Source organism: Muscardinus avellanarius (assembly GCF_963383645.1).
Source record: "Muscardinus avellanarius genome assembly, chromosome: 11".
Lineage (NCBI taxonomy): Eukaryota > Metazoa > Chordata > Mammalia > Rodentia > Gliridae > Muscardinus > Muscardinus avellanarius.
In genome coordinates, this window is record NC_137797.1 from 67,819,128 (window position 1) to 67,834,274 (window position 15,147).

The 15,147-nt window shown below is 48.3% G+C and overlaps 1 protein-coding gene across 1 annotated transcript in view; it reads right to left on the reverse strand.

The window, feature by feature from the left end:
* The window catches only part of ESPL1 (extra spindle pole bodies like 1, separase), a gene marked incomplete at both ends in the record, with an annotated part of 31,726 nt that extends 17,326 nt beyond the window's left edge, over positions 1 to 14,400 (reverse strand). The window contains 10 exons of the mRNA XM_080706596.1: positions 692 to 831; positions 2,481 to 2,619; positions 2,715 to 2,859; positions 3,067 to 3,306; positions 4,950 to 5,143; positions 8,089 to 8,225; positions 12,440 to 12,560; positions 12,722 to 12,826; positions 13,100 to 14,158; positions 14,320 to 14,400. Of these exons, the coding sequence (XP_080562722.1) occupies positions 692 to 831; positions 2,481 to 2,619; positions 2,715 to 2,859; positions 3,067 to 3,306; positions 4,950 to 5,143; positions 8,089 to 8,225; positions 12,440 to 12,560; positions 12,722 to 12,826; positions 13,100 to 14,158; positions 14,320 to 14,400 (2,361 nt within the window). The remainder of the gene's footprint in view (positions 1 to 691; positions 832 to 2,480; positions 2,620 to 2,714; positions 2,860 to 3,066; positions 3,307 to 4,949; positions 5,144 to 8,088; positions 8,226 to 12,439; positions 12,561 to 12,721; positions 12,827 to 13,099; positions 14,159 to 14,319) is intronic.
* Between the last annotated feature and the right edge of the window lie 747 nt (positions 14,401 to 15,147).

Sequence of the window (15,147 nt, forward strand, 5' to 3'; positions counted from 1 at the left end):
AGCCTAAATGCCAGTCATCAGTAATCACCAGGACTTACTGAGTGCTGACTATGCTCTAAGCACGGTGCCAAGAGGTTTACATGCATCAACTCATTTAATCTTCGTAGCAACTCTAATCCTAATGTTATGGCATAGGTAAAGTTGCTTGTCCGAGTTCACGTAACATGTCTGTAGTAGACCCAAGATTCAAATCTCGGGCGGAGGTAGCTTCCCAGCCTTCCTTGTACTACAAATATGACCTGAAACTCATAAGGCTCCTCTGTGTGCAATTTTTTTGGTTTCCATTTTAAGTTTCCTAATGTGGAGCCCAAAGATTAGCATCAAGGAGTCTGAAGCCCCTTGAAATGCATGTAAAACTGTGTCTATAGGCATCTATGCATTTTTCTGAGTGTACAGGTCTCACATTATCTAGTTATTATTAATAATTAAGGATAACATTTGAGTCTTCCGCTTACATAAAACATCTTCCATGATTGCCCCTCTTTCAGAGATAAGGAAGCTTGAGTTTAGAAGGTTAAGTTGCTTGCCTGAGGCCACATACTAATAAATGACAGAGCCTAGTAGAACCCAGGGAACTGGTGATAAGCCTATGCTCTCAATCACTGGGTCATAGGGCTTAGCTGGTTCACAGGCCAAGGAAGGGGAGGGGGGCTCAGTTTCTGCTTAGGCTCTATCCATGCCCGGCCCTTACCTTTGCCACCAGCTCATAGAGAGCCACGAGGACCTGTAGTGAGGCTGCTGTCTGCTGGAGACACCGCACGGCTGGGGCCTGCTTCTTTGTAAGTACCTCCTTCCACAGGGCCAGGGCCTGGTCCAGGCATTTGGACTGAGCTGCAAATCAAAAGAAAGTGACATTCTCCCTGCATGGGCCATCTGAAAAGAATCTGACCTTTTTATGTCTGTATTTATTTATTTTTGGTATTGGTGATTGAACCCAGGGGCATTCTACCTTTAGGCTATACCCCTAGCCCTTATTATTTATTATTTATTTTTTTGTGGGTCTGGGAATTGAACCCAGGGGCATTCAACCTCCGAGCTACACCCCCTGCCCTATTTTTATTCTTTATTTTAAAATAGGGTCTCACTGAGTTGCAGAGGGCCTAAGTAGCTGAGGCTGTCCACGAACCGCGATCCTCTGGTCTCACCCTCCCGAATGCTGGGATTATAAGTGTGCGCCACCACGCCCAGCTTCCTTATTGTTCTTAACTATATTTTGTGCGTATGTCTGTGTGTGTGGTACTCAAGAATGAGCCCAGGGGCATTCTACCTCTGAGCTATAACTCCAGCCCTATTTTATTTTATTTTTTGTGATACTGTGGACTAAACCCAAGGGCATTCTACCTCCAAGCTACATCACCAGCCATATATATATATATATATATATATATATATTTTTTTTTTTTTTTTTTTTTTTTTTTTTTTTGCAGTGCTGGGGATGGAGCCCTGGGGAATTCTACCTCCGAGCTACACCCCCAGCCCTATATTTTATTCTTTTTTTTTTTGTGTGTGTGTGTGGTACTGGGGGTGAAGCCCAGGGGCTTTTTCTACCTCCGGGCTATACTCCCAGACCTATTTTATACTTTATTTGGAAATAGGGTCTCACTAAGTTGCTGAGAGCCTCACTAAGTAGCTGAGGCTGGCTTCGAACCTGTGTGATACTCCTCTCTCAGCCTCCCAAGAGCTAGGATTACAAGCCTGTGTCACCATGCCCAGCTATTTTTTATTCTTTATTTTGAGTTGCAAAGGGCCTCACTAAGTAGCTAAGACTATCTGCGAACCTCAATCCTCCTGTCTCAGCCTCCCAAATGCTGGGATTACAAACATGCACCACCACACCCGGCTCCAATTTTTTTTTTTTATTAATTACTTTTGTGTGTGTGTGGGGGGGGGGTACTGGGGGTGGAACCCAGGGGCTTTTCTACCTCCAGGATATACTCCCAGACCTATATTTTATTTGGAAACAGGGTCTCACTAAGTTGCTGAGAGCCTCACTAAGTAGCTGAGGCTAGCCACAAACCTGTGATCCTCCTGTCTCAGCCTCTAAAGTACTGTGATCACAAGTATGTGCCACAAGATCCAGCTAGTTTAGTTTTTGTGTGTGTGTTACTGGGTACTGAATGCAGGGGCATTTTACCTCTAAGGTACATCTCAGCCTATTTTATTTTTTATTTTGAAACAGGGTCTTGCTAAGTTGCCGAGAGCCTTGCTAGTTACAAAGAGCCTCCCTTAGTTGCTGAAGCTGGCTGCAAACCTGCAATCTCCTATCTTAGCCTCCCAATCGCTGGGATTATAGGTGTGCGCCACCACCCTCGGCTGAACTCAGCTTTCTCTGTAACATCACCTGCCCTTTGTGCTAGCCTCCCTCTTCGCCACTCATCTCTCCCCATCAGGGCCTACTTGTCCCATACTGGGGATGCTTATTTTGTTCTTAGGAAGCCATGAAGGACAGTCTCATGCCACACTGCATTTACTGCCCTCACCTGCATCCGCAGCCAGGTTGAAGGCAATGTTACTGTAGAGGAAACGGTCTTCCTGGAGTTTATCCTCATAGTTTAGGTCATTGACTTCAAATTCTTCCAGGTTATTAGGAGCCTGGGCTCTCCGATCCCGCTCAATACCCTGTGTGGGAAGATTAAGGTATAAAACAGGGCTTGTTACAGCTTGCTTACTAGGAGTCCAGCTGACTACATCCCATTCCCCTCAGCCCCACTCACTTCCTGCATTTTGGCCTCCAAGGTACAGATGTAGAGCCATAGCAGGGCTTGTGCTTTATCATCCAAGAGCCGATCCTCGGCCTGGGCCTCGGGCCTCACAGACTGCAGAAGCTGCAGAGCTTCCTGGATAGCATCCAGGGCAGAACTGTAGGGAGAAGATGCACTTAGGCTACAAGTACTGACCACAGAGCCCTGGGAAGGACCCAGGGCAGATCATCTGGCCTCATCTGAATGAGTGCCCAAGGCCACAGAATGAAGGGGACGCTCAGTAACATGAGAGGGAAACTGACCCCTAAGAGAATAAGAAGACCCACGCAAGGAGTGAGAGGCCGCCCCCGCTATTCCTCCTCACCAGTCAGTCTGCTGAGCAAAGTCGTGGTAGCAGAGCACCTGAGCCAGTTCCACCAGGTAAGTAGCTCGTGCCCATGCCCCAGCTGGCGTCTCCTCAGGGCTCAGCTCCAGCAGATCACAGATAACATTGAAGCGTTCCTGTCCAGTGTCAGCCCGCACTGCCTTGTAGGCCTGCAGCTCCTCCCTCAGCAGGAGGACCAGGGTCTCCAGGTCCCAGCCGTTGAGGCTGTCTCGCAGAGTCCTGAGAGAGGGCAGGCTCAGCAACAGGGTGGAGTCCAGGAAGCATGGAGCTTCTGGCCCCATGTCAAGAAACCCCGGCTGCGGCTTAGAGTTCATCAAGTTTCTATTTGAGGCTTTCAGAGTCTAAATCAGATGGGCTGCGCTCCTCTATTTAATAGACTGCAATGGACTGCCACCAAGAATCATATCTAAATCTTCACCATGGCCTCTGCCACCTTGACCACATTCCATGGCTCCCTTCACCCCGCTACCTTCAACATACTGGCTTCCTCCAGTGTGTCCCCAAGCTTTGGAGCCTGTGTATGTGTGTCTAACTCTGAGCTACACTCCCAACCCTTTTATTTTTTATTTTGGAACAAATTCTCATTAAATGACTGTGTGCTAGCCAGGCATAGTGGCGTACACTTGCAATCCCAGCATTCAGGAGGCTGTGACAGGAGGATTGTGGTTTGCAGACAGCCTCAGCTACTTAGCGAGACCCTCTGCAACTCAGTGAGACCCTGTTTCAAAATAAATAAAATAAATAGGGTTGCAGAGGTAGAATGCCCCTGGGTTTCATCCACAGTACCGCAAAAAAAAAAAAAAAAAAAGTACTGTGTGCTATCCGGGCACGGTGGTACACGCTTATAATCCCAGCATTTGGGAGGCTGAGACAGGAGGATTGAGGTTCGCCGACAGCCTCATAGTGAGGCCCTTTGCAACTCGGTGAGACCCTATTTCAAAATAAAGAATAAAAAATAAGATTGCGAGTATAGCTCAGAGGTAGAATGCCCCCTGGATTCCATCCTCAGTAATGGAAAAAAAAAATTACTGTGTGCTGTCCTTGAACCTGCAATCCTCCTATCCCAGCCTCCCAAGTACTGGGATTACAGGTGTGCACCACAAGGCTGGGCTACCTAGAAGCCTTTCTATATACGTACTATTCCCTCTGCACGAAACACTCTTACCCAGGAATTTTTTTTTTTTTTTTGGTGTGTATATTTTTATTTTGAAACAGGATCTTGCTAGATTGATGAGAGCCTATTTGCTGAGGCTGACCTTGAACCTGTGATCTTCCTGTCTCAGCCTCCCAAGTACTGGAGTTACAGGCATGCACCACCAGAGCTAGCTCCTTTTTATTTGGAAACAGGATCTAAATTGATCAGGGCTTTCCTAAGTTGCTGAGGCATGTGCCACAATGCCTGGTTTTACTTTTTGTGTGTGTGTGTGGTACTGGAGGTGGAACCCAGGCGCTTTTTCTACCTCTGGGTTATACTCCCAGACTTATTTTATACTTTATTTGGAAACAAGGCCTCACTAAGTTGCTGACAGCCTCACTAAGTAGCTGAGGCTGGCTTGGATCCTGTGCAATCCTCCTGTCTCAGCCTCCCAAGAGCTGGGATTACAAGCCTGCGCTGCCATGCCCAGCATTTACTTTTTTAAATATCTCCCAAAGGAGACTTTAGCCACTACAAATGTAGACTGTCACCTGTCACCAGCTAAGTATTAGCACAGTGGCTGGCACACAGAAGGCACTTGATGAATAACTGATGAATAAAGGAATCATTGCCTTTCTCAGACCTAAGAATTGAGGGATTGAACCATGAGTACAAAAAGCCATCCTCTTCATGGGCGAACCCGCTGCCCTCCTCCTCGCTAACTCACTTCAGCTGCAGCTCCTTGTCTCCAGCCTTGGCTGTATCCATCTTCACCCGAACCCAGAATGCGATGGGCTCAGTCATGTGCTCCGGACTATAGGACTGTAGGGCTGCCAGCCATAAGGTCACCATCTTGCAGCCTTGGGCCTGTTTACCCAGTTTCTTCAAACTCTCTACATGCAGCCGGAAGCACCTGTGCAACTGACCAGAGATGAGGAAGAACAAGCTGGAGGGAGAAGCAGTGTGTGTGTCCAGCTGAGGACGTGCATACACAAACACATGCCACCCACTAGGGGGAGCTAAGAACTACACCACCTGGGTGCACTCAACCTCAGAGGCTCCCATCTACCCTGCCCCACAGTCACCATCCACACTGCTGAAGGCCTGTCCTCCTCCTGTGGTCCTTCCCTCAGCAACTGACCCTACCTGGTCCTGAGTCAGGAACACAGGAGCCACCCTTTCCTCTCCTCTCCCCCCTGCCTCCTAGACCTCTGCTTACCATGTGAAATCTTGACTTTTTGGGGAGTACTGAAGGTTGAGCCCAGGGGCATTCTACCTCTGAGCTATAATCCCAGCCCTATTTTTTTTTTTAAACAGGGTCTCACTAAATTGTTGAGGCTGGCTTTTAATCTGCAATCCTGTCTCCATTTCCCAAAGTACTGGGATTACAGATGCATGCCGCCACACCTGCAAACCTTGACTACTTTTTTTTTCCCTTCTTCTTTGTGGTACTGGGGATTGAACCCAGGGGCATTCTACCTCTGAGATCCTACCCCCTGCCCTATTTTTGTTTTAATTTTTTATTTTGAAACAAGGTTTCACAATGAAAATTAAAAAGGGCTAGGATTGCCGGGCATGGTGGCACACGCTTGTAATCCCAGCATTTGGGAGGCTGAGAAAGGAGGATTGCAGTTTGCGGACAGTCTCAGCTACTTAGTGAGACCCTTTGCAACTCAGTGAGACCCTGTTTCAAAAAATAAAAAGACTAGGCCAGCTAGGCATGGTGGCGCACACTTGTAATCCCCACACTTGGGAGGCGGAGACAGGAGGATTGTGCTGGTTTGAAGCCAGTCTTACTGGCTTAAGAGACCCTGTTTCCAAATAAAAAAATATATAGGTCTTATATAGGTCTAGGAGTGTAGCCCGGAGGTAGAGGGATTTCCAGGAACCCCAGTACCACCAAAAAAAAAAAAAAAAAAAAAAAAAGGACTAGGCCAGGTATGGTGGCTTTAATCCCAGTGCTTGGGAGGCTGAGACAGAAGGATGGCACAGGTTCAAAGCCATCCTTAGCACAGGCCGGGTGTGGTGGCGCACATTTGTAATCCCCGCGCTTGGGAGGCTGAGACAGGAAGATCGCACAGGTTCGAAGCCAGCCTCAGCTACTTAGTGAGGCTCTCAGCAACTCAGTGAGACCCTTTTCCAAATAAAATATATATAAAAAAAAAGGTCTGGGAGTATAGCCCGGAGGTAGAAAGCCTCTGGGTTCCACCCTCAGTACCACCAAAGCCAGCCTTAGCTACTTAGGCTCTCAGCAACTTAGTGAGATCCTGTTTCCAAATAAAATATAAAATAGGTCTGGGAGTATAGCCCAGAGGTAGAAAGCCCCTGGGTTCCACCCCTAGTACCACAAAAATAAATTAATTAAGGCTGGGGGTAGAACACCCCTGAGTTCCATCCCAGTACTACAAAATAAGTAAATAAATGACCAGGTGTGGTGGTGCACACCTATAATCCCATAATCCCAGTACTTAGGAGAGTCGCAGGTTGAAGGCCAGCCTTAGCAATTTAGTGAGGCTTTCAGCAACCTAGCAAGACCCTGTTTCCAAATAAAAAATAAAGAAGGTCTGAAGGTAGAAGGCCTGTGGGTTGAATCCTCTGTACCAAACACACAAAATAAATAAAAAGGGCTGAGGGTATAACTCTAAGGTAGAATGAACAATCTTGGGTTCAATCCCCAATATCAAAAAACAAAAGTTTTGTGTGATGGTACATGCTTATAATCCCAGGACTTAGGCCAGGCGTGGTGGCACAAGCTTGTAATCCCCGCGCTTGGGAGGCGGAGACAGAAGGATCGCACAGGCTCGAAGCCAGCCATGCTGGCTTAAGAGACCCTGTTTCCAAGTAAAAAAGTTATAAAAATGGGTCTGGGAGTGTAGCCCGGAGGTAGAAGAGTTTCCATGAACCCCAGTACCACAAAAAAAAAAAAAAAGAAAGAAAGAAAGAAAGAAAAGCCGGGCGTGGTGGCGAACGCTTGTAATCCCCGCGCTTGGGAGGCGGAGACAGGAGGATCGCGCAGGTTCGAAGCCAGCCGCGCGCGCTGGCTTAGGAGACCCTGTTTCCAAAAATGAAAATGTAAAAATAGGTCTGGGAGTGTAGCCCGGAGGTAGAAGGGCTTCCAGGAACCCCAGTACCACCAAAAAAAAAAAAGAAAGAAAGAAAAGCAAAAAATAAAATAAAATAATCCCAGGATTTGAGAGGCTGAGACCCAAGGATCACAGGTTCATGGCAAACCTCAGATACTTAATGAGGCCCCCTGCAACTTAGTAAGATCCTGTTTCAAAATAACAAATTTTAAAAGGCCAGGCGTGGTGTCGCACACTTATAATCCCAGCGCTTGGGAGGCCAAGACAGGAGGATCGCACAACTTCGAAGCCAGCCTCAGCTACTTAGTGAGGCTCTCAGCAACTTAGTAAGAACCTGTTTCCAAATAAAGTTTAAAATAGTTCTGGGAATATAGCCCGGAGGCAGAAGAGCCCCTGAGTTCCACCCCCAGTAACACACACACACACACACACACACACACACACACACACACACACAATAAAAATAGGGCTGGGGCTCAAAAGTAGAATGCCCCTGGGTTCAATTTAGTACTGAAAAAAATAAGTAAAAATAAAAAAGAATCACTCAGTGATAGGGTACCCAGACTGGTACCGGGTTCCATCCCCACTATCACAAAATAAAAAAGAAGCTCATCATATGCATCTAGGTTGTAAGCCACTGGCTTAGAGAAAGATTAAATAGTCAGTCATGGTGCCAACATGTAGTTCCTAGCATCCTACTCCAAGGCAGGGTCCCAGGCAGGCTCTGACACTACTCAGACCCCCAGCCCCCAGCCTCCCTTCACCCCCTCTTCTTCCCCTTACCTTCTCAGGAGGCATGTCAGGGTAAGTGCCTGGCTTCGCGGAGCCCAGGTGCTGACAGAGTGGCTCAGAGATGGCACAGGCCTCGGCATAGAGCTTGTGGCTATAGAAACTGTAGGCCAAGTTGCTGGTGTAAGAGGCTGCGGGGGAGAGAAAGGACAGTTGGCCCCAGAATGATTCCCACTGCCCTGTCCTGTTGAAGAGGCAGCAGAGAGAAGCAGCCTGGGTCAGCTCAGCAGCTTCTAGATCAAAGAGACACACCTGTCTCGAGGGAAAGAGGGAGGGACAGCCCTCCATTCCAGCTGCCCTCCATCCCAGTACCATCAGCCCTTCTGCTCTGGTTTTACAAGGACTCATTCCCACACAGGGCTGACTGCACACACATTTTAAGGGAAACATTCTGGTCTGTCTCTTTGCCTTCTTCTCCCCCACTCACTCCACTGAACCACACTAGCTTCCTTGCTATTCCTTGAATATGCCAGACCTTCTCCTGCCCCAGGGCCTTGGTACTGGCTGGTTCCTCTGCCAGGGATGCTCTTTCCCAGGCATCTACGTGGCTAGCTCCTTTGAACCCAAGTCTTTGCTCATGTTGTCCTCTGAATGAGGTCTGCCCTGACCCCATGGTAACTTTCCCCCTCACTTACCTTGGACTCCTAAAGCCCTCCCTAATCCTACTCTCCCCCTCCCCCATATTTTCTCTCTCTCTCTCTCTTTTTTTTTTTTTGGCAGTTCTGGAGATTGAGCACAAGGCCTAATGCATGCAAGACACATACACTACCAATGAACTATACTCCCACACAATTTTATTTAAAATTTGAGGCAGAGCCGGGGCATAGTGTTCAACTACTGAGAACATGAGAAGTTCCCCAGACCCTTCCCTTGACTGAACTCCTTGGGATAATATAATTTAAATGGAAGGGGCCATATTTTTTATAAAATGAGAGGAAAATGTATTATGAAGTACAAGAATAGGCAAAGCTGTTAGGATAGTGGTTGTTAGAATGAGGATGGTGACTGGAAGTGGACACAGGGAGGGGTTGTGTGTTTTGTAATAAGTCATACTCTGTTACTTGCTGACTACAAAGTATGTTTGCTTTGTAAAAATATATTAGCCAAGTTGGGTGTGGTGGCACATGCTTGTAATCTCAGCACTTGGGAGGCTGAGACAGGAGGATTGCAGGTTCAGTGCTAGCCTCAGCTACTTAGTGAGGCTACTTACTGAGACCCTGTTTCAAAATAAATAAAAAATAGGGCTGGGGATATAGCTCAAAAGTAGAATGCCCCTGGGTTCAATCTCTAGTATCAAAAAGATTAAAAAAAAAAAAAAAGACATTAAGCCGGGCGTGGCGGCGCACACTTGTAATCCCAGTGCTTGGGAGGCTGAGACAAGAGGATCGCAAAAGTTCGAAGCCAGCCTCAGCTACTGAGTGAGGCTCTCAGCAACTTAGTGAGACCGTGTTTCCAAATAAAGTATAAAATAGGTCTGGGAGTATAGCCCAGAGGTAGAAAGCCCCTGGGTTCCACCCCCAGTACCACACACACACACACACACACACACACACACACACACACACACACAAGACATTAGCCAGCCTGGTGTGGTGCTAACAGGCCTGTAATCCCAGTATGTAAGAGGCTGAAACAGGAGGCGGATCACAGGTTTAAGGACAGGCTCAGCAAGTAGTGAGACTCTCAACTTTTTTTTTTTTTTGCGGGTCTGGAGATGGAACTCAGGGGCATTCACCTCCGAGCTACACCCCCTGCCCTATTTTTTATTCTTTATTTTGAAACCGGGTCTCACTGAGTTGCAGAGGGCCTCACTACGTAGCTGAGGCTGTCTGCGAACCATGATCCTCCGGTCTCAGCCTCCCGAATGCTGGGATTACAAGCGTGAGCCACCACGCCCGGCTCATCAACTTTTTGTGTGTGTGTGTGATGCTGAGGATGGAACTCAGAGGCTTTCTACCTTCGAGCTATGCTCCCAAACCTATTTTCTATTTTATTTGGAAACAGGGTCTCACTAAGTTGCTGAGAGCCTAAGTAGCTGAGGCTGGCTTCGAACCTGTGCGATCCTCCTGTCTCAGCCTCCCAAGTACTGGGATTACAAGTGTGCACCACCACGCCCGGTGTCTCTCATCAACTTTAGGACTGCGGGTATAGCTCAGAGGTAGAATGCCCCTGGTTTTAATCCCCAGTCCCACACAAAAAAACTATTCTACTGCTGAGCTACACGCCCAGCCCTATTTTACACACCCCCCCACCCCCACCCCCACCCGTCCTGAGGGTGGAACCCAAGGGCATTCTACCTTTGAGCTCCACCCCCCAGGCTTTTTTGTGTGTATGTGTGGAACAGGGGGTGGAACCCAGGGAACTTCTACCTTTGGGCTACACTCCCAGATCTATATCTTATATTTTATTTGGAAACAAGTTCTCACTAAGTTACTGAGAGCCTCACTAAGCTGAGGCTGGCAGTGAACCTATGTGACCATCCTATCTCAGACTCAGAACTGGGATTACAAGCGTGTGCCACCATGCCTGGCCCCGAGCCCTATTTTTAATTCTGTACCTGAAATATGGTCTCACTAAGTTGCAAAGGGCTTCACTAAGTAGCTGAGGCTGGCCATAAACCTGGATCCTCCTGTCTTAGACTCCCAAGTACTAGGATTACAAGTATGCACCACCACGCCCAGCTTTATTTTTTGCAGTACTGGGGATGAAATCGAAAGGCATTCTACCTCCAAGCTACACCTACACCCCTAGCCCTGTTTTCTTTTTTTTTCCTTTTTTTTTTTTTTTGGTGGTACTGAGGATGGAACCCTTCTACCTCCGGGCCAAACTCCCAGACCTATTTTATATTTTTATTTGGAAACAGGGTCTCTTAAGCCAGGGAGGCTGGCTTCGAAACTGCGAGATCTTCCTGTCTCCACCTCCCAAGCCTGGGGATTGCAAGCATGCACCACCACGCCCAGCTGCAGCCCTATTTTCTATTCCTTATTTTGAAACAGGGTCTCACTGAGTTGCAGAAGACTTCCCTAAGTTGCTGAGGCTGGCCACAAATCTGTGATCCTCCTGTTTCAACCTCTTAAGTACATAGATTACAGCAATGCACCACCCACCCCAGTGAATGTTCTTTAAAATTTAAAGGTCTTTGCTAGGCGTGGAGGCGCACGCTTGTAATCTCAGCACCCAGCCTCAGCTACTTAGCGAGGCCCTCCACAACTTAGTGAGACCCTGTTTCAAAATAAAGAATAAAAAATAGGGCAGGGGATGTAGCTCGGAGGTCGAATCCCCCTGTGTTCCATCCCTAGAACTGCAAAAAAATAAAAAAAATAACCTGGGTGTGGTGGCGAATACTTGTAATCCCAGCATTTGGGAGGCTGAGACAGGAGGATCGCAGTTCGCAGACAGCCTCAGCTACTTAGTGAGGCCCTCTGCAACTCAGTGAGACCCTGTTTCAAAATAAAGAATAAAAAATAGGGCAGGGAGTGTAGCTTCGAGGTCAAATACCCCTGGGTCCCATCCCCAAACCCACAAAAATAAAAAAAATAAATAAATATAAATAAAATATAAAATAAAATTTAAAGGTCTTAAGGTCACAAATCAGGTACAAATTTTTTTTTTTTCAGTACTGGGGGTGGAACTCAGGGGCACTGTACCTCTAAGCTACACCCCCAGCCCTATTTTCTAGACTTTTTATTTTGAATTAGAGTCTCACTGAGTTGCAAAGGGCCTCACTAAGTAGCTGAGGCTGTCCCCAACTGTGATTCTCAATCCTCTGGTCTCTACCTCCCCAGTGCTGGGATTACAAGCCTGTGCCACCACGCCCAGCTTGTGTGTGTGTGTGTGTATTGCTGTGGATGAAATCCAGGGGCCTTCTACCTCCGGGTCACACTCCCAGACCTATTTTATAATTTATTTGGAAACAGGGTCTCACAAAGTTGCTGAGAGCCTCACTAAGTAGCTGAGGCTGGCTTCAAATCTGCACAATCTTCCTGTCTCTGCCTTCCAAGTACTGGGATTACAAGTGTGAGCTACCACACCCAGCCATTTTTTTTTCCTTTCTTTTTGAAACAGAGTCTCACCAAGTTGCAGAGTGCCTCCCTAAGTAGCTGAGGCTGGCCGCACACCTGCGATCCTCCTGCCTCCCAGTACTGGGATTACAAGCATGCACCACTGTGCCTAGCACAGGTACAACAATTTTTATAGCAAATCAAATTTAAAAATCAACGAGGGGAAAAAAAATCAATGCATACTGTCATAAGGTAACTTCTTCACTTCTCTACTGGTACTGTTTGCCTGCCTAAGGCGTGAGGACCCTCCCAAGAACCCAGCATCTGGGGCCCACGGCACTAACCAGTTTTCCCCAGGTAGTCAGTTAGCTCTTGGCCTGAGAGCTCCCCTAAAGCCTCCAGCATCCAGACAACGACACATCTGCAACTCTCCACTAGCTGGGCCAGGTCAGCCAAATCAGATACCTAAAGGGACCAGAAAGACTTCTGAGGGTAAGAAGAGTCTGACTAGTCCAAGATAAATTCCACCCCACCCCACCCCATGCCCAAAGCCACCCCAAAGCTCTTCCAAGGAGTAATCCCAGATCCTGGGGTCCTATGCAGGTTCCTTGATTTTAAGACCGTACCTGACAGCCTTGGGCAAAGTCATAAACCATCACCGTGTAGAGGTGAATACCCTGAAAGTGTATCTGAAGCAAAGACTGCTGCTGTTTGGAGGAGTCCCCACAGACCTGCGGGAAAGGAAGGAGGACGTTGGTTTCAAGGACAGAGAGTATGTTCCAAGTTGAAGACTCTTAGGGTACTGAAGAGTTGAAATAGCCCTGGGAGGAAGGACACTGGGAGGGGCCACTGCCTTCTTAGGACAGTCTGTGCTGCTTGCCAGGTACAGGCCAGAGAGCAGCTTACTAAGGAGGACCCAGGGCTTCCAGACCTTGACAAAGACTCCAGGCTGGTATAAGTTCATACAACCACATCCCCACCCCACCTCTAGGTTCTTAACTCACACCACCATCCTGTAGCTGTTGGATAAGTGAGCAATACCCTCCGAGAAAAGCAAAGAGGCTCAGAATAGCATCAGGTCTGTATTGCCTCTTGATGCCTCGCTCTAGGCCTGAAAGGAAGAACTGGCAGCTGTCATATAATGCACGGAGCGGAGGTGACGGTGCTTCCAAACTGTTGTTCAGCACAGCTGATGCCTTCATCAGAAGCTGGGCCACTGCCTGAGATCCTTCATCCCCAGCCTGTAGCAGCTCGACCCCCAACTGGCATAGCTGAAGGCTGGGGGCTAGGCTGGTGTTCCCTAGGTAACCAAGAGCCTTTTCCACTGTGCTGGTGGCCTTTCTGTAGTGGCAGCTCCAGCAGAGGCGACGACAATGTTCCAAGGTGAGCTCCAAGAGGCAGAGGGCCCTCTGGGGAGAAAGAGCAAGAGAGCCATCTTCCTCACCCACCAAGGCTCCAATCACATGCCTGGAGAGCAAGTCATCTAGGAAATCAGCATCCGCTTCATCTAGACCATGCCCACTGGCATCAAATAGCTGATTGGCAGCTACCATGCGACAGGCTGATGGAGAAGCAAAGTGAGGGAGCTCACAAGGGGGGCTTCCATCCTCCACGAGTACCAGGAAGCTCAAGGCCTTTAGCCGAGCTGAGAATGCAGCTCGCCGATCTGACAGTGCTTCTGCTCCTTTCCAAAGCAGCGAAAAGCTGCCCCGAGTCACGGCCTCATAATCCTGGGGGGCAGCTTCCCGCGAGCATTGCACCAAGCAAGCATGGAGAGGCTGGGCAAGGTCGAGCATGGCCTCTGGGCTGCCCTGAGAGCCAGCATTCCGCAGCAAGATGAAGAGAATTCGTTCCAGGTAGAGGGGAGGGCGCTGGGGGGTTGATACCAAGTAACCATCACAGGCCAGCTTCACCAGCTCTAGCAGAGTCCCCAGGTGCCCAAGGCAAGCTAGCTTGGCAGCCAGCTGCTGGTTACAAGCCCTCAAGATGGCGTCACAAACTTGTCTCCTCTCAGCATCAGATCGACTGCTGGGAAAACCAGCTGGGGACTTGGACAGGAACTCCTAGGGAAAGGAAAAGATGAATAGGCTAGCGAAGAAGAGAAAGACGTAGGGTTGCCTAGGAGAGGGTCCCCTACTTATCCCTCTCATCAAAATAAGGCAAAACAAAACAGCTGAGCTCAGGAGCCAGGTGTGTCCTAAGCTCTTTAAGAGAGCACCCGCACCTTCAAGTCAGGCAGCAATGCTTCGGCTTCCTTCTGGCTGCTCAGCAGAGTCCCAAAGTTAATCCCTTTGAAGTTCCTCATGGCGCTGGAGAGCTGTGGAAAAAGAGACTGATTAGACAGATGCCACCAGAAATACTAACTAGAGCTGGGCGTGGTGATGCACCCCTGTAATCGCTGTACTTGGGAGGCTGGGACAGGAGGATTGTAGGAGGTTTGAAGCCAGCCTCAGCAACTTAGTGAGGTTCTCAGCAACTCAGCGACTGTTCCCAAATAAGAAATAAGTCTAGGGAGATAGAAGGCCCCTGAGTTCAATCCCCAGTACTGCAATAATAATAAATAAGTAAATGGGCTGGAGCCAGGTGTATTAGCACATGCATGTAATTACAGTATTTGGGAGGCTGACAGAGACCATAGATTCAAGGCCAACCACTACAACTTAGCAAAATAAAAAAATAAAACCGGGTTGGGGGTGTAGCTCAGAGGTAGAATGCACCCTGGGTTCAATCCCCAGTACCAAAAAATAAAGTTAAAAATAAAAGAGCTGGGCCCTTCGCAACTCAGTGAGACCCTGTTTCAAAATAAAGATTAAAATAATAGGGCAGGGGGTGTAGCTCTGAGGTCGAATGCCCCTGGGTTCCATCCCCAGCCCCGCAAAAACTAACCAACTAAATAAATATGGCTGGAATTTAGCTCAGCGAAAGAGCATGACTGAGGCCCAGGGCTCAATCTCGATAGCAGGACGCGGCACTCCAGTTATAAACCGACATCTCGGCTCCCCCTTCCTCCAGCCGGATCCCCGACCTCTACCCTATCACCACATCCCAGAGG